At 44.2% G+C, this 19,381-nt stretch overlaps 1 protein-coding gene across 3 annotated transcripts in view; it reads left to right on the top strand.

Annotated features, from left to right (window-relative positions):
• The window catches only part of PAMR1 (peptidase domain containing associated with muscle regeneration 1), a 193,211-nt gene extending 174,131 nt beyond the window's left edge, over positions 1-19,080 (top strand). For all 3 annotated transcript variants that reach the window (XM_012096235.5, XM_004016406.5, XM_042233357.2), the window contains 5 exons: positions 9,622-9,834; positions 12,472-12,538; positions 14,821-15,053; positions 16,000-16,292; positions 18,009-19,080. In XM_012096235.5, the coding sequence (XP_011951625.1) occupies positions 9,622-9,834; positions 12,472-12,538; positions 14,821-15,053; positions 16,000-16,292; positions 18,009-18,545 (1,343 nt within the window). In that variant the 3' untranslated portion in view covers positions 18,546-19,080. The remainder of the gene's footprint in view (positions 1-9,621; positions 9,835-12,471; positions 12,539-14,820; positions 15,054-15,999; positions 16,293-18,008) is intronic.
• Positions 19,081-19,381: the final 301 nt, after the last annotated feature.

Here is a 19,381-nt window from a genome sequence, read left to right as displayed (position 1 = left end):
AACTTATGAATTTTTGCCCAACTAAAAAATTTGTGACATTTTGATTCCACTTGTTTGACTTAGTATGAATAGAATGCTAGATTTCTAATTAAAAAAAAACAGATATGCAATAAGCAACAAAGGGTTACTGTATTGCATAGGGAGCTATAGCAATATCTTATAATAATCTCTAATGGAAAATAATTTAAAAATAATATATTGTATATGCATAACTGAATTACCTTGCTGTGCACCTGAAACATTGTAAGTCAACTATTCTTCACTAAAATATATATATTAAGAAAAAAAAGAGAAAGTTAATGCCTTTTCCAAATAGAATTGAAATGATCACAAATTGTTCCTTTGAATTTGGTGACGAGAACAGGTGGATAGCAGAGTATTTGAAGAGTTGAGGCTAACACCACAGCTCACACTGCCAGCTAGATAATGGAGTCCTGAATGTTGTTGACCTTGGATCTGTGTCCCTTGCTGGAACTCTCAAGATACTCTTATAGCTCTAATAGTTCCTGTTAAAGAGACAGAGTGTTCCCCTTAATGTTTTGCTCAGATAGCTCTCTCATTACCCTAAATGTATCATTAACATAAAATTTGAGAAAAGAAATGTATGATTTTTTTAGGTGCAGTTTTGTAAAACACATCAGACCATTTTTGTAAGCAATCAGCTTCCCAGGTGGCGCTAGTGGTAAAGAATCTGCTTGCCAATGCAGGGGATGCAAGAGACGCAGGTTCGATCCCTAGGTGGGGAAGATCTCCTGGAAGACGAAAATTGCAAACCACTCTAGTATTCTGGCCTGGAGAATCCCATGGACAGAGGAGCCTGAAGGGCTATAGTTCATGGGGCTGTGAAGTGTCAGACACAGCTGAGCAACTGAACACACACACAGGGTATAAATAATAATCAAAGTAAGAGAGTTTAGAAGTGGGACAAGAACAGAGAAGGAGGACACTCAATGGGATGAGAGAGTAAGTTCAACATTTGCATCAGATGAAATGATCAGCCTCAGAAAGTCTGTGATTCTGAATTTCTTGGCAGCAAAGGCAAAAAAGAGAAAGGCCTTCGCTGGCATAGCTCTCATTGTGTATTAACGGAAAGCAAATACAAGTTCACTTGCAGATGCAAATATTGTTTGTGTTATTTTAATTCCTAATTCTTCCCTTTCCTTATGTAAAGGTGGGTGCTGGAGAAATGTTTTTCACTTCAACTTTGTAAATAACAGAAATTTAACCCTTTTTACACCAAACGTGTAAAAACTGGGTTCTTCCACCTTCCTGGGGGGAAAAAAAAAAAAGGTAGCTAGACTTTATTATGCTAACACTATTACTGTTGACCCACTGACCTCCAGGCCCAGGCTCCTGCAGCTCTGCCTAAGGGCTTTCTCTGGCTCTCAGAGTCCATTGACTCATATATGAGCAAAGACTGGCGTGCTGAGGAATTAATGTTCATCTCAGGAATTAATGTTCATCTCATCATCCTTCAACACATGGTTGATGGTGGTCTGTAGGTAACAACTCATGTCCATTGCTCTCTGGGTGGTGTGACTCTGAGGCACAGTCTACACTGTCTTCCAGAGTTTCCCACTGGCATTGAAGCTCCATCGCCCCTAGTAGTAACTTTCTTAATAATACAAACTTTTGTGTCTTACTTTCCCACACTACTTTGGGCCCTCATTGGGATCACCACCTACATAAGCTACTTACACTCAAATCTCTCTCTCCCAGCCTGCTTCTAGAAGAACCCAACCTAAAATAATTTGTGAAGATATTTCTCTGAGGAGCTAACTTAATCGAGTTATAGAGCTCAAGTCAGCTAGATCACCATTTGGTTGTTTGTTTAAAATATTGGGTAAGACTTTGATCAATGCTAAGTAACATATATTTCAGGATTGCATTGTCTAAAGGGATGCTCAAAGTATGATTGTATTATTGGTTTAAAAAGATTCAATGTTAGATCCAAGAATTGATCTCTCTCTCTTTTGTCCCTTTCCCTCTCACACACACACTGTTCTCGGTGTGAAAGAGCCAGCCCAGTCTTTTGTGAGGTTGAAGTACAAGTAAGTGGAGATGCCAGTAATGTTTCTAGAGAGAGCCTATAATGTCTCCCAAAGGACTTGAAATCTGAAGGATTTGGTCATCCTCTGCCATCTACCATTTTTCAGACATGTGTTAGAAAGCGGCTGCTCCCCTCATAAGGAAGCATTGCTGGGCCTGTGCTAATTGCCTCCTCCTTCCTAATTGTGCCCTTGATCAATTGGTCTCACTGCATTAACTGTAACACGTGCCCTGGTTAAATGGTAGCCTCTGTATCAACACATCTGTTTCGTATCACAAGGAGAACACACATGTGATACAGTAGATTCCAACAAATCCCAAATGATTATTCTTAGCATAAACATCTAAAATAGAGCCTGGTTCCGTTTCACCCAGGTTTCTGCCTGTAGATTAAGAGGTTATCATTCAGGCAACAAAAAGGCTGAGTTGTATTAACCCAGTTAATCGTACCTGATGGAATCTTTGGTGCAACCCAGACTACCGTCAATTGCTGTGGTTGGCTAGTATTTTCTGAGATGCCCCCTACACCTCTTTAAATTATTTAAGGCCCCAGTGATTACTTTTACTTTATTGTTTGGTTAGACGTTCCTATGTTCTGATATAATTTATAAGCAAAGTTAGGCACTAGTCATTTAGGATGAAATGGTGCTAATGAAAAATTATATATGTGTGTCTCCATTCCCCTGAAGACTTGGGGGTTAAGTCTCTGGAAGGCCTCAAACCATTTTTTAATAAGTGCTTACATCAGCACTTATTTTAATAAGGTGGGGAGGGCCTTGGGTTGTCTGGGTTTAAATGAAAAATTTTCATGTTAAAATTACAGAAACACAGCTGCCAATATCTGATTCTGCTGGGCACAGAGAAGGCGCTCATTGAATAGAGGATGCGAGAAAAGTCATTAGTGATACCCACAGCCAGCAGCAGTTCACAGGCCTTTACAGAAAGACATATTGGGCTTCCAGAAAGAAAAGTGGTAGTTGAATTCTTTGGTTCCCAGGGGCTTTTTTCTATGTATTGTCTCCAAATTTGAACTGATAGCTTTGAGAAGAAAGGAAAAGACAAATACTCATGAATCTGGTGTATTATATTGAAATTCTAGATTCATTCATAAAAAGGTATTTTGTGAGCAAGGATAGAGTAATATAATGGAACAAGCAGTCTGCTTTCTTGCCACAACTGGATCTGCCCTCTGAATTTTGTGATCATGAGGGTGATGGGAAATGAACCCTCTCCCTAAATTAGGAGTGAAGAGTGTGAGCTTCCTTTTGTTGTAGTCAGTGTAGTTGATCTGAGCAGAGGGCACAAAGAAGGCAGTGTTATTTGCATGCACCAAAAAGCTGCTTCTCCTTATAATGTCTCTGCAGTATCCTGATACACTTCTTGATGTCTCTATCATCAGGTCCATTTTTTGTGGTCATGGCCCATAAAACCTTCTGGACCTGGTCATCTTAGCTATTATACCTTATACTGAGCATGCATCTTAGTGGATCAATCAGGGGAGAAAAGGATATAACTTTATTTGCTTTAAATCAACTTAAGTCCAACTCTGCTGCTGCTAAGTCACTTCAGTCATGTCCGACTCTGTGCGACCCCAGAGATGGCAGCCCACCAGGCTCCGCCATCCCTGGGATTCTCTAGGTAAGAACAATGGAGTGGGTTGCCATTTCCTTCTCCAATGCATGAAAGTGAAAATTGAAAGTGAAGTCGCTCAGTCATGTCTGACTCTTTGAGACCCCATGGACTGCAGCCCACCAGGCTCCTCCGTCCATGGGATTTTCCAGGCAAGAGTACTGGAGTGGGGTGCCATTGCCTTCTCCAAGTCCAACTCTAAGACCCACAATTCAGGCCCATGGGAAGTTCAGTCATTGCTGGAGCCAGCTCTGTACCCCAGGGTTGCAAGAGGTCCCTGGCTTTACACAGACAGCAGCAAATCAGTAAGGAGAATGCTTGGATGGTGTATTCTGGGTCCATACTGTTCAGCTTGGGGAAATCCATGTCTTAAGGCTCCTGTTCCCTTCAGGTCAAAACAGCCCTGCTGGTGGAGCTTGGCGGGTGGGATGCTGGAATATGAGACTATCTGTGGAGGCTGGAGACCCTCTGATGAGATGTGGCCTTTCTAGTTGCCCTGCCAGTCTTCCTGCCCAAGATCTCCTAGGAGTGCGGAAAGCCAAACAAGCCCCATGCCAGGGGTTGACTTAACCACCTTTGGGGCTTCCAACACTCCCAGGAGTGCTGCCATGGGGAGGCATGAAGGGTTCTGATGCCCAGGGCTAAGAAAACAGCAGAACTCCCCAAACCAGGTCCTGAGCCACTTTTGGGTCCACATGATTTATTAAAGGGAGTACTTTCAGGATCAACCACTAAGAAAGCTGCAGAAGGAAAATGGGAAAGAGGAACAAGCCAAGCATGAGTGATTTGAACTGAACTCCCAGACTCAGCCCCGTCCTGTAAGGTGCTGGGAAGTGTCAATCACACCTTGAAGAACAGGAGTTGGGCCTTTGCGCTTCCACACCCGTCAGTCACTGGCTATAGACAACCCTGGGGCGAGCATAAAGGGGCCGAAAATCTAGGCAGTTTTTAGCTCCTCATATGGGCGAGATGGTGCCCACGCCAAGGGCAGTCTGTGAAGGTGGCACGTGCCAGCTCTCAGCAGCAAAGCACACGTATAGAAGCAGAGCTTGGAAGAGGATAAGAGGAGACCTCGATGTGGCACCAACAGTGATCGCTACAAGGGCCATGCAAAGCGATCGCATCTCCTCTGTAAAGTGGTATCACAGGGAACTGCCTAATACTGCTGTCCTGAAGAGCAAAAGAAGACAAGGGAGAGAAGGTCTTTTTAAAACCATTTATCTGAAACAGTGTTGCAGAGAAGTGCATCCTGGGTACTGCCTCTGCTTACAAGGTAGCATGTAAAGGCATGCTAAACTTAATGTGTTTATATCCCTAGGCTGAGTCCCCAAAGTAATAGGACAATGTGCCTTTTATGACTAATTATGGAATATTTTACTTAGCAAAGCAGGAGTTTGATGCTCCTTCACACCAGTGATGCAGATGTTTTAAATTCTCATTTGGCTTTGTGTGAAAACATCCACCCCACTGAGAAGAAATGAAATCAAAAGCTCGTGAAACATCAAATAGGAAAGAATCATGAGTCTGTTCAGTGGGAAGATACAGAGGTTTCTAAACAGAGAACCCACAGGGAGAAAAGAGAGATAGCTTTGAAATCTAACCTTAGGGAGATGCTCTGATGAGATGCAGATGGTCTATGAACCCAACAGGTAGAGGTCTAAACCAGGAGAGAAAAGGATAGATGAGGAAGTCTTAGAATTCTCTTCAAAAGCATCAGAGGAGAAGGTATAGCTTTGAAAAGCACAGGAAATAAATGAGGGAAGAGAGAATAATGCTCAGTAGATGTTTGATGTAAGAATATAATTTTAAGGCTTCATTACACAAGATTAAAATAGATGAATGTACAGAGACCATGCTTGGTACCCGGAAGTCTGAATCAACACACTGGACCCAGATCTGGAAACCCATTGCATTACCAAGAGACCAAAAAGTATTGCTTTGTACTTGAAAAGGTCCAATAATTAGATTCCTTTATGGATTTTTCTTTAAGGTGTATGCATTTGGGGAATTGATTTTTAAAGGCAGTTGGATGCTTTGTAAAGACAAACACAGGAAGTAGAGACTATGTGTAGTTTAAATTGCTACTCAAAACCAGACCAACCAGAAAAGTGTTATTATCTTGCTTCATAGATAAGGAAAACAAGACCTGAAAAGACTAATTTTCCCAGACCCTAGTTTATTAACTGGAAGAATGAGTACATTTTAACCTTTATTCTTTCTGCCCACAAACAGACATTTGTTGAATACCTGTGTATTTGAGCCTATAGCTATCTGATCCTGGAGGCCACTCTTTTTCCACCAGAATCTAGTGACAAAACATTTAAATCTGAGTTCATGGAACGTTGGATTACACTATGGTTATGCAGGATGGTAAAGAGATTTGCAGGGGGCAGAGAGGGTCTGGGAGTGCACACAAAAAAGGCATGAAGACTTAATGCTAGATTTATAGGCTTAGCGGGGGATACCCAAACCATTTCCTGACACTTTAAAAGATAATAGCTATAGGACAACAGCAAAATTATAAAATACACAATTTTATGGCTAACATTTTCCGATTATAAAACTTGAAAAAAATAGTAGAAAGAAGCAAGAAACATTCTCAATGTTACAAACCAGAGGTAACGACTGTAATTATTTTAAAGTATGCTTTTCCAGTCCTTTTTTTTCCTTTGGCTGCTTAAATTTTCTTTCTTTGGTTTTGATTTTGAACAGCTTTATACACTATGTCTGTGTGTGATTTTCTTCATACTTATCTGGCTTGGGACCTTGTAAATCTGTAGGTCAGTGTCTTTCATCAGAAAAATTTCAGTTGTTATCTCTTTACATCTTGGTTTTCCTCCATTCTCTCTCTTTTCTTCTGGGATGCCAGTTAATGTATTTATTAACTTTCTTACTATATCTTTACATTTTCCTGTACATTTTTCATCTTTTTGTTTCTTAGGCTTCATACTGAGTCTTTTCTTTGAAGCCATCTTTCAGTTTGCCAGTGCCCTTCAGTTGCATCTGATTTGCTATTAAACTCACCCACTGAATTTTTTACTTTATGTCATTAGAACTTTTCTGTTCTAGATTTCTCCTTGGGTTACTTTTTAAGGTGAAAGTTTTCTTCCAAAGTCCTCAGTTTTATATTTTATTTCCCTGAACATTTTCAGTCTATTTACTTTTTAAGTCGTGTCAGACAACTCCATTATCTGAATCCTTAATTAATCTATTTCTAACGTCTACGTTTCTCTTGAATTTCAGCCACATGGTCTCACCTTTCACTGAACCTTCCCTTGGAAGCATCATCCTGCTCAACCCTGGTCATATTTCATGAGCATAACTTGAAACCAAATGAAAGAGTAGACCTACAAGAGAAGTAGGCATGTGTCTTGATTTCAGACATGTCGTGTTAGGAAGGAATATGCGTTTCAGAATTACAGAAATGTGGCAGAATTCCTCCACCTTGGGCAGACGTGTTTAGGTATCCTGAGTCTGTTGCCCTTTAAATCTCCCTTTAAACCCTTTTCAATGACATGAAGAACCTGGATTGTCATGAGGCTTTATTACCTGGAAGGGCTTGAGAACTCTCCAAGGTTCCTGCCAGTTAAACCCACATGAAATGTAATAGAAATAGGACCCATCTCACAGGTAAGAGATCATGAAGTGGAAGCCTAATGGACCGTGAAGGTACTTACTTCTAAGTGGAGAAAAATCCAATGATTAGGCTTACAGTAAAAGTGATTTCTTGTATTCTAACTGAGGCTGACATGGCTAGAGGCTAGTTCATTTTCTTTCCGTATTCCAGGACAGGTCTTAAGTATCACTCAGCCTTTCTTGGCTGTGATCTCTAACAAGCAAAGTTCAAAATGAATGAGGAACTACACTTGAATTACACAAATCATAGCCCTTTGATAGTCTAACTGGTCACAGATTGAAGTCTCTGCCAGCACCAGACAGCTGGTGAGTGGGGACTGTGACCAAGGCAAGAATGTGATCCTGTCTAAGTAGAGAGCTCCTCCCCGCCCTGTGAGAATATAGACCCAGGGTTTCCAGAGCTAAATTTTGTCAGAAGCTAGTAACGCAGATTTTTATGAGACACTGTCTGATTTTTATGTTGACGGTGAATTCCATCCTCTGAAACTTGCAGGTATGACATATGTTTTGGGGATGATTGAAGTCTGTGGGCTCTTCCAGTTGTTTCCGGGCTACATATTCAGCTTTGACTGAGTCTGTACTATAAGAAGGCTTCCCTGGTGGCTCAGAGGTTAAAGCGTCTGCCCGCAATGCAGGAGACCTGGGTTCGAAGAAGGTGATCCGTCAATGAAGCAATATGGAAGGCTCTTTCTGCCTCTTCATTCCACATCATCCAGGGATTCCTAGAAGTATAAGCACTGGGATTTTTCTGAGTCCTCTTGAAGCTTCAAAAAGTGCAGTGCCTTCTCTATGCCATTTTGGTATTTTTAAACAACTCACTCAGTGAGATCCCTTTTTGACATTTAAAATGGGGCTTTGGCATCAACCACCAGGGAGATCACCCAGAATGCATAGTCCAAAGCACACAGTGTCATTGAGATCAGCTGTCATGTGAGCTGTGAGCAGTCTTAGAGTAGACAAACCAGGAGCTTGACCAGTTTAGCAACTTTGCCAAATTGCACATGGGAACAATGTATTAATTTTTAGTTCTGAAATATTGTGGAAGTGTTATATGAATGGATCTTCATTTCTTGCCTGGAGGCAAGCAAGCAAGTTGTTTGAAAGGTAACTGGGACCCTTAAGGGAAGAAAAGAATGTCCGATGCATAACTGAGTTGTGTGGAGACTGTTTCATAATGTGCTCAGTTGTGTCTGACTCTGCTACTCGCCAGGCACCTCTGTCCATGGGATTTTTCAGGCAAGAATGCTGGAGTGGGTAGCCATTTCCTGCTCCAGGGCATCTTCCTGGATGAGAGATCAAACTTGTGTCTCCTGTATTGGCAGGCAGATTCTTTACCACTGAGCCACCTGGGAAGCCCCTGTGTATAGGGATGAGCCCATATCTTAGAAAAATGATTAAAAAGAGGCGAGGGAGCCTGATAGAGTGATTGGTATCTAAACTCAGTAATTAAAGGTTGAATTCTAAGGGGAGTTACTCTGTATCCTTAGGCAAGTAATATTCAGTATTGTACCATAATCCATTTGAGAAAAATATATCGTCTAGCTGATCGAGTATTTCCAGGATATATCTAATATCCTGTTCGGTGCTCAGGATAGTTTTGTTGATGCCAATTTTACTGAAAGTAGCTGTGCAGCGTGAATGAGAGAATAGAGATCTCCTATAATGAGTATTGTTACATGTTTAGATGAAAAGTTCTATTTGGAGATTAAGGGACTTTGTTGTATCTCTGAATTTATATTGGCTCTAGTGTTTTTTAATTACAACTTTTAACACACCCAGTGTTCTGGCAGATGAAATAGAAAATCTAAATTCATAAATGTGCTCTCATTTCTAATCTATTCTACTTTCTGGGAACAACAGAAATAGGAAACTGAATAGTCTGGTTTAATTGCCCAAGCTTCAGGGAATGAAGGAGATATTACAGTGCTGAAAACCAACAATCCTTGCATACTGAGGATAAAATCTAGGCAAAATGTTTATTTTGTCCAGACCTGTCCAGATTTCACAATTTAGGAAGCAAGTGAATGTGATTACATGAGAGCGTGATGTGGTGTCAAATTTATATATTTTTATATATATGGTGTGAAACAGTTCTCAATTTAAGAATAAATTATTAAAACAACAAGATATGTCTAATGCGTGCATTTTTCTGTTATGCGTTTTCTCTTGGTAATTCCTTTGAGTACCATTGTTAGCAGGCTGCATATCACTGCATTTTTAATTCAATGAGATGTGAAAAGATTCAATGCTACAATGAAATGCTTCAGACTCTTAATAACTCTCCTTTTCTTTTCTTTTCACTTTCAGTTGTTGAAGAAAGAAACTGCTCAGACCCCGGGGGCCCAGTCAATGGGTACAAGAAAATTACAGGAGGCCCTGGGCTTATCCACGGGCGCTATGCAAAAATCGGCACCGTCCTGACCTTCTTTTGTAACAGCTCCTATGTTCTCAGCGGTAATGAGATGAGAACTTGCCAGCAGAATGGAGAGTGGTCAGGGAAACAGCCAATCTGCATAAAAGGTGACTGGCAAATATTTCTGAAGTCTGTATAGATACGTGGAGTTGCTGAACATTTTGGTAGCTCCCATACCTGTTTTTGAAGCCCTGGGAAAAAAATTGCCTTTCTCTTTTAAGGTCTCACTGAAACTATACATTATTCTTATATTGATAACCATCCATAAAACATGTGCTTCTTTTTTGGATCGCCAAAGGACCAGTTTATCCTCATCACAATGTCTTGATGTGATCAAGAAGAGTGATGTACTTATCAGAGAAGTTTAGAGAGATGACAAGGCTGAGTTTTTTATGTGTAACCCCAAGGATAGAACTGAAACAATTAATATGTATTTATATGGCTACATTTATCTCCCTCTGTGCAACATTAAGTCAATGCAAGAAATAAAGATACAATGGACGCATCATCCTTGTCAGCCTGTGTGGAGGGAGGTTTGAAATGTTACAATGTTTAAAAGCATCTTTAAAAGACAATAAACCCTTGAGCATTCAAAGGAGAGTTATAGAGCAAATGAGTGGTGTGTATTCTGAGAAATATGAGCTCCAATTCTCCTGTAGCAGGGAGGACTGGAGCCCCTTTGGGAAATAGGGAAGGATTTACTGAGATAAAGAGGAGTTGGGACAATATTCCAGTTGGAAGACAAAAAGTGGTATAGGCAGAAGTGAAAGAAACATGGTAAGTAAAAAAATGAGTCAACCGGGGAATCTGAGAGGTAAATTTTAAAAGGTAGTTTGAGACCAGAACAAATGGGAATTTGCATAAGGAAGTCTGGACCTGACTCCATGACCGTAGGCATGTGTAGTTTTTTTATATATATATCATGTATATTTGAGAGAGATATATGTGCAATTTTATTTCTCTGTCTACTTTTTGTTTGTTTTTGGCTGTGCTGGTCTTCGTTGCTCTGCGAGCTTTTCTCTAGTTGTGGAGAGTGGAAGCTGCTCTTTGTTGCAGCGGCTTCTTGTGGAGGACGGGCTCTAGGGTGGGTAGGCTCAGTAGGGGAGGTTTCCAGGCTCTAGAGCACAGGTTTCTGAGGTCAGTCGTTGCGCACACAGGCTTGGTTGCTCCATGCTATGTGGATCTTCCAGCATCAAGGATGATCTGTGTCTCCTGCATTGGCAGGCGGCTCCTTACCACCGAACCAACAGGGAAGCCCCGTAGTTTCTTGTTAAATTGATTCGCTTGTTGCTCCAAGTTGACAGTAGCTCTCTTTTCAGTAGCAGGACTGAGCAAGTAACACACACACACACACACACACACACACATACACACACACAACTATCTAGTTGTTTCCTGAAGAAAAGCATATCCTTGGCCTAGATTATCCAGATAATTGCTTCAATCCTCCACTTTGCCTTCTGAGTGTTTGTCAACAACCTGAATCATGGGAAAAGGAATGAAAGAACAAGTCTGTGAAAGGAAGACTTTAGACTTTAGCCAGGAGCGACCTTCATCCCCACCAACACAGACTATGATTCTTGATTTCATTAGGTATGGACATGGTGTTATCTATGTCCTTGGAGATTTTTTGTTAACTCTTCTCTTACAAATTAATACAACTAGAGTTCCCTAGGTTGCTAATTAGACAAATGTTGGCTGCTTGATTGGGAAAGTGAGATGGGAAGGATTCCTTTTCACTTGTGAAGAAAGAGACTTCAACAAAATTAAACCAGGCTTTGAGTTGCCCTCAAAGGATCATTAGAAGCCTTAATTGCAGAGAAAGGACCTGGAGGAATCAGTTACTCAAGACTTATTGTTGGTTGACACTGCTGTTCAGTTTTAAATGAGAACCTTGTGCTTTCCTATCTTGGGCTACATTTTAGAACCTTGCCATCGGCTTTTATTCCGTATTGATCTAGTTTGCTAATACTGTGAACGGATAATTCTATTAACTACTATTGCTTCATATCACTGGGCATCCCTGGTGACTCAGACAGGAAAGAATCTGCCCTGCAAGGCAGGAGACACGGGTTTGATCCCTGGGTTGGGAAGATCCCCTGGAGGAGGGCATGGCAACCCACTCCAGTATTCTTGCCTGGAGAAGTCCATGGACAGAAGAGCCTGATGGGCTCCAGTCTGTGGGGTCACAAAGAGTCAGACACAACTGAGTGACTAATCCTTTCACATCTTCATATCACCTGGGTGGAGCAGCTCTGCAGACGTGTTTATTCTACTTGGGTTCTTCAAAGGGGGCTGCCATTTTGTTAATAAATGAAACTCAGCATGCTCTGTTTTTTAAAAATTCATTTATTTACTTTGGGCCATTCTGGGTCTTAGTTGCACTCACGGGCTTCTCATTGGGGTGGCTTCGCTTGTTACAGAGTATACACGGTAGAGCATGGGCTCAGTATTTGTGGCTCACAGGCTTAGTTGCCCTGCAGCATGTGGGATCTTCCTGGACGAGGGATCGGACCCAGCTCTCCTTCACTGGCAGGTGGATTCTTAACCACTGGACCACCAGGGAAGTCTCAGCATGCTCTTTTGCTAAGCGAGCTGTTCATGCTTGGCTGACACGTCTCACTTCTGAGAGCCTGGGGAATGTGCACTGGTGTCCAGAGAGGGTGGTCAGGTATGAATCTGAATTCATGGTGGGAACAGTTAGTATGGGAAAGGATTATGCAGCTTTATCTTTTTCTTTCTAGCCTGCCGAGAACCAAAGATCTCAGACCTGGTGAGACGGAAAGTTCTTCCAGTGCAGGTTCAGTCAAGGTGAGGTTGAAACACCTGAGCTCTGCTTTAAAGTCAAATGACCATTCCTTTCTCCACCCCCTTTCCCTACTTGTGTTTGGCCAAAGACAGTCTGAGGTTTCTTAGGGACACTCCGTGTTGACTTGCCAGGAAAGAAAAGGGCTTGTTAGATGGAGGCTTATTAGCTAGCTGCCTTTAGCCAAGAGGTAGCAACTGTTGGAAGATGTACAGGTTTCACTGGATCGTGGGAAAGTCAGTGGCTGGTTGGAAGCCAGACTTTAAGATGGCCTTTCAGGAGCTGGATTTTAATACTTGAGTCCTTCTAAAATGACTGTGTATTTATCATGCAGCTTTTAGGGAGATGGCATTCCTACCAAACACAGTCAGTCGTGGCTTAGGAAGATGTCCTTGGTAGTGATCAATCAGATAAGGCAGGCTGGTGGACTAGCCCCTGATGAACGATGTGAAGCCTCGGTGTGTGGGTGGGGTGGGGGGGACGGGGTTGGGCGGGGTCGGGGGGCGGGACGCCCACCTAGTCTTTCTCCTGGAAAGAGAGAGGTGGGGACCCCTGGTGGCAAGCTAGGGAAGTTGCTTCCACCGGATTTCAATGAGGCTTAATGCCTGGCTTCCTTCAGTTCCCTACTCAGTTTTTACCTGGCAGAGAGATCCTCCATGACAGTCCTTTTAAAAACATAGCACCCTTACCTCCACCCTGACTGCTGAGCTGACTTCTTTACCCAGTATTTTCTGACCTTTACAGAGATCTCCAATTTTCACCTGGCATCCATCTTCACCTATTGTCCTACTGACATTTGTTTGTCTATTTGTTCAATTTCAGTCTCCTCACAACCCACCAAAAAAATTGTGAAAGTTACACGTGCAAGAACGTTTCCTGTTTAGTTCATGCTGAACTTCTAGTACCTAGAATAGTGCCTGCCGCATAGTGGACACCCCCAGAATAGTGAATGAGTGAATGACTGGATGGGACGGACGGGTTCAAGTGCTGTTTCTGTCATCTCTCTTTAGTGCTGGCTCTTCTTAGGCAAATTCCTAAATTTGCAGAGCCTTTAGTTTCCTCTTTTCAAAAATACGGGCAATCACACTAACGTTTGTCTCTAGGAACTGTTAAAAGATTAAATGCAAGGCAGATATCTTCCTGGAAGATTCACTGCTGGAGCAAGGATATGATGGTCTTCAGCAGACAGGCTCATTCAGGAACCCCCAAAGGCAATGCAAAGCTTCAGTGGCCAAAACCTGAGCTTGTTTGCAAGTACAGAAGCCCCCTGAGCTACAGACCTGGTTCTAAATATGAGCTAAAGCTCTGTAGAATGGAATCAATGTAGGTGGAATATTTGCTCTGAGCAAAGCATTGTACAGACACGTGAAACATTTCTTACAATGGTATTCTCACCAGGGTGAGACTTGTGACCGCCCAGTGCTGTCTGGGGTCCTGTCTAAGCTTCCTGTGTACCCTTCAGCATCCCCACCTACCTCTCTGGACTTCCTTTCTCCATGCATTTAACAGGAATGAAAACATTGATTCCAAAAGGAAATCTCACTTGTCAGTTAATTGTCATTATGCACTGATATAAAATGAGCAGAAGCTGTGTAGTGTGCATACCTCTCTCCCAAGAACCCCAGAGTGGCCTCTGGGGCTTCAACGTCAGGGCGCATTTAAAAGGCCTTTTCACATCGGCACACAACGCTTCTTATTTCTCCCAATCAGTGCGCTCTGAGAGAAGGTTCTGTTCTCTGAGGTGGACTAATTACATCCGTTAATTGCTAAATCAAGCTACTGTATCAACACAGTTTAGTTTGAGTCAATTCCTTATATTGCTCCATTATGATAATGGTTACAGCAGAGCAGTCACTTGGATTTCTTTCCTTGAAATTAACTTCTTTTCTTGTTTAATTTCACAGTTAATTTGTGTGTGTGTGTGTGTGTGTATAGCGTACCTTTGGATAGCAGCTATTATGTCAGATATTATGCTCTTTGGTTAAAACCCTGGGGAGCTGGAGGCATGCCAGAAATGGAAATGGAGGAATAAAGAGGAGGTTGAAGTGTGCAAGAAAATCTGCTCAGTGGCAGAAGAGATGTGTGTGTGTGTGTGAGGGAGAGACAGAGACAGAGAGAGGTAAGGGGAGAAAGGGAGAGCGAGTCACCCACACACACAGGATGACATAGCTGTTGTTTTCTTCCTTCATAACTGAACATCTTTGTGCAGCTTGGCACAGATACTAAAAGGGCTGTAATGACTGTCTCCTGCCCTCCTCTCTCTCCGGGCCCCTCTGCCGTGATGCAGGGAAACGCCATTACACCAGCTATACTCATCAGCCTTCAGCAAACAGAAACTGCAGGACGCCCCTACCAAGAAGCCAGTCCTTCCCTTTGGAGACCTGCCACCTGGGTACCAGCATCTGCACACCCAGCTCCAGTACGAATGCATCTCACCCTTCTACCGCCGCCTGGGCAGCAGCCGGAGGACATGTCTAAGGACCGGGAAGTGGAGTGGCCGTGCCCCGTCCTGCATCCCTAGTGAGTCAAGTGCACTGAAACAGCTTACATCTCTCATGGCTGCCTATGAAAAGCCCCTGACCCTCTTGATGACTTTTGGGGGAAAAAATCCTTGTCCAAAAGAATAGTCCTCTGATACTTTCCCTCAGCTTGGTGAAGTCTGAAATTCCACAGTTAGAGTTTCCTTCCTTTGGCTTAAACTTATTACCCAGAAGAGATGATTAAATCCTAGATGAATTTTTGAGGAAGAGGGGGCATACTTTCTTGTGGATGATTTTGTCATATTTGCTTGGAGAAAAGGGACAGAGCAGTCATTAAGCACCAAATGGAGAAGGGATTGAAGGCGCCAGAGAACCTCTATTTATGCCATATTGGTTACACGAGCCCCAGTTTTCATCCTCATCACCCAATGGTATTAATTACATTATTGTTAGTAAGTAATGAGGTATCAGTTACTTACAGGTTATAATAATGATTACTGAGATAATACATGGAAATGTCTTGAATGGGCTTTTGCACATACTAAGCTACTACCCCCATCCTTTTTGTTAGAGAAGAGTATGGCTTAGTTCGAGGTGGTCATCTTTATAGCAACAGTCATGATATTTTGAGTCAATGTATATACATCATCTCATCCACTCTCTGCAAGAACCTAGGAGACAGTTGTGATTACTGTATCCATTTTGCAGGCAGGAAGACTGAGGCTCTAAGAGATTAGGCAACTTACCCAGTAAGTGCCTGGGATGGTAAGACTCCCAATTATAACCCTCGACTTTATAGTCAAGCATGTTAAGGTGGTTGATTAGTATTTAAAGGAAAAAAAAAAAAAAAACAGGTTAGATGCTCTGTGGTCTTGACCCCTGTCGGGCCCACCTTTCCAGATATATGCTCTGTTGGTTGATTGACACATTCTCCTCTGGATGGGGAGGTCTGAGTTTATCTCACTGAGCTGGTGCTTTCTCCGTAGTTTGTGGGAAAACCGAGAACGTCTCTGCTCCGAAGACCCAGGGCACGCGCTGGCCGTGGCAGGCTGCCATCTACAGGAGGGCCGGCGGGGTGCACGGGGGCGGTCTGCACAAGGATGCCTGGTTTCTGGTCTGCAGTGGTGCCCTGGTCAACGAGCGCACGGTGGTGGTGGCTGCCCACTGTGTCACCGACCTGGGGAGGGTCACCGTGATCAAGACGGCAGACCTCAAAGTCGTCCTGGGGAAATTCTACAGGGATGATGACCGGGATGAGAAGAGCATCCAGAGCTTGCGGGTGAGAGAGGGCTGCAGCCTGGAAGTCTGGTTTCTTTCTCGGCAGCCCCCAGCACCGGGAGCGCAGTCATTCTGTCAGTATGTTACCTTGGCATCCAGCCCAGAGCCTGGAAATATTAGGCACATGCACGCTCAGTTGCTCAGTACCGTCAGACTCTTTGCGACCCTGTGGACTGTAGTCCACCTCTGTCCATGGAATTCTCCAGGCAAGCAGACTGGAGTGGGTTGCCATGCCCTCCTGCAGGGGATCTTCCTGACCTAGAGGTTGAACCCATGTCTTTTGCATCTCCTGCACTGGCAAGCAGATTCTCTACCAACTGTGCCACCTAGATGCCTAACCTTTCGTGATTGGCAGACACTAGAAAGGGGCATCTAGAAAGACTACGGAGTCTTCCCTCGCCCCCCCCAAAATTTTTAAATAAGATAATAAAAAATATCTTCTATCATTGGGGTCATTGAAAGGTAACCAACCACCTATTATGTTTAGGACACGGTGCTAGGTAGACTGTGAGGACATAGAGGCTCCTAATAAATTTCTAATATTATTTTCTTTCCCTACCTATCTCCCTCCTTCTGTACCATCCACCCTCTCATGCAGTCTAGCTCATCCACCTGTCCATCCATCCATCCATTGTTGGGTTCCCACAGCATGCCATTCACTGGGAATACACAGAACTGAACAAGGCATGATTTTTGCCCTGAAGAGTCCACAGGCTAGGGGAAGAGACAGACCAGTATATTGTGACTAATCCAGCACAATAGAATCCCTGGGCAAATGAGCTCAGATATAGAACAAGTCTATAAAAATGTTGTAGCGTATCACAGATGTAAGCTCCAGGGGGCCCCATCAAAGAGGGTGATGAGCAAGAATGGGGATAATCAGGGGAAGCTTGCTGGAAAAGTCTTGTGGACCATCCTAGGTGAAGCTCTATCTTACTGGCTTGACGGTAAATGAAATGTTTACAGTGGACCAGAGGTTGCCAGCTGGTAGCCTGTAGAGGTTTGTGTTTTGATAGTGCTAATGTATATTTTTTTTTAATCAGTTAGTTGCCAACATTCGGAGAAGGCAATGGCAACCCACTCCAGTCTTCTTGCCTGGAAAATCCCATGGACGGAGGAGCCTGGTAGGCTGCAGTCCATGGGGTCACTAGGACTTGGACATGACTGAGCAACTTCACTTTCACTTTTCACTTTCATGCATCGGAAAAGGAAATGGCCACCCACTTCAGTATTCTTGCCTGGAGAATCCCAGAGATGAGGGAGCCTGGTTGGCTGCCATCTCTGGGGTCGCACAGAGTCGGACACGACTGAAGTGACTTAGCAGCAGCAGCAGCAGCAGCCAACATTTAAAAACCAGGAGGTTTCAGCCAGAGGTCTGGAGTCTATTCTCTGGCAAAATGAGCATCTCTGCACGGCAGTGGTCAGCTGAGCAAAAAATGGTGTGCCTCTTTGCCTGGGGTGTGGCACTCTGGTCCTTCGAAGCCTCGCTTGTCCACTCCACTTATTTAAAAACCACCTGCCAGCCCTGGTAGCCATTTCAGTTTGCAACCCTAGAAACAGAGCAATTGCTTTCTATGATCCACTGAGTGCAGTGTGTCCAAATAATTGCAGCTGACTCTCAGATATTTTCTCCTGATAATTTAGCCCCAGGGCTTGCCTGTTGCCGTCACCGTGGAGTCGGCCGCTCACCATTGCTGTCCATTCTTTACCTTCATAGATTTCTGCAATCATCCTCCATCCCAACTACGACCCCATCCTGCTGGATACGGACATTGCCATCCTGAAGCTCCTGGACAAGGCTCGCATCAGCACCCGCATCCAGCCCATCTGCCTGGCGGCCCCTCGGGATCTCAGCACCTCCTTCCAGGAGTCCAGCATCACTGTGGCCGGCTGGAACGTCCTGGCGGATGCCAGCAGCCCCGGCTACAAGGACGACACGCTGCGCTCAGGGGTGGTGAGGGTGGCGGACTCGCTGCTGTGTGAGGAGCAGCACGAGGCGCAGGGGATCCCGGTGAGCGTCACGGACAGCATGTTCTGTGCCAGCCGGGACCCTGCAGCCCCTTCCGACATCTGCACAGCTGAGACGGGGGGCATCGCGGCTGTGTCCTTCCCAGGCCGGGCATCCCCGGAGCCCCGCTGGCACCTGGTGGGGCTGGTCAGCTGGAGCTATGACAAGACGTGCAGCCACAGCCTCTCCACGGCCTTCACCAAAGTGCTGCCTTTTAAAGACTGGATCGAGAGAAACATGAAGTGAGCCACAGGCCCAGGGAGGAGTGTTTCTGTGCAGCCGTCCGTGTGTGTCAGCCGGGGCGGTACAGACCCAGAGTGGGATTCTGCCTGTGAATTTCGCTGTGCCCCTGGGCTTCTGATTTCAAAATCAGTGGAGGGCGAGTCGAGCTTACTTTCTGGTAGGCCATTGCCTCCCTGACTGCTGGGGTCCTCTGGAAGATTCCCACGCTGCTTATAAGAACTCAGTTTCTTCCAAAGAGACTATGTGAGTGGCAAAGAAATTCACCCCATTCTACCAACCCAGTGGCCTTCCCCGCCCACCTCTTGGGGATGAACCAGATGCCATGGGTTAGCTCCGGTCGAGAGAAGGTCGAGACCGGATTCATCAGGTCTCTTCCAAGGCTCCAACCAGACTGATTTCCAAAGAGCCACCGGCAGGCCGGCCCCAGACAGCAAGCCTGGCTGTGGCATTGGCTGTATTGCAGAGTGGTCCTTTTCCTTCCCAGTCACCTGTACATACTTTAATAAAACCAGGGTTGGCTTCTGACCCACGGAACACATGTCCTATGGCTCTGATTCCTGCCTGCAGCCTTTCTGAGCTACGTGTGTTGGGACCGGTGGCTGGAGGCAGCCTTTTAATAGATCATCATTCCCAACTAATGCATATAGCAAAGCCAGTGCCATCTTTTCAATGCCAGTGCTTGCAGTTTGCTGTTCATAGGGAAGGAGGGAAAGGGGATGGGCACCATCAGATAAGGCACAAGCAGAGGAAAATACCAGGGACTTGACAATTTCTAGTGTCCCCTCTGGTTCTCAGGTTCTGCATTCAAGCACAACACCCTGCTTTGAATCTCCAGAAAT

The sequence above is a fragment of the Ovis aries genome, chromosome 15 (assembly GCF_016772045.2).
Source record: "Ovis aries strain OAR_USU_Benz2616 breed Rambouillet chromosome 15, ARS-UI_Ramb_v3.0, whole genome shotgun sequence".
NCBI lineage: Eukaryota > Metazoa > Chordata > Mammalia > Artiodactyla > Bovidae > Ovis > Ovis aries.
This window is presented reverse-complemented; position numbering and strand designations above follow the sequence as displayed.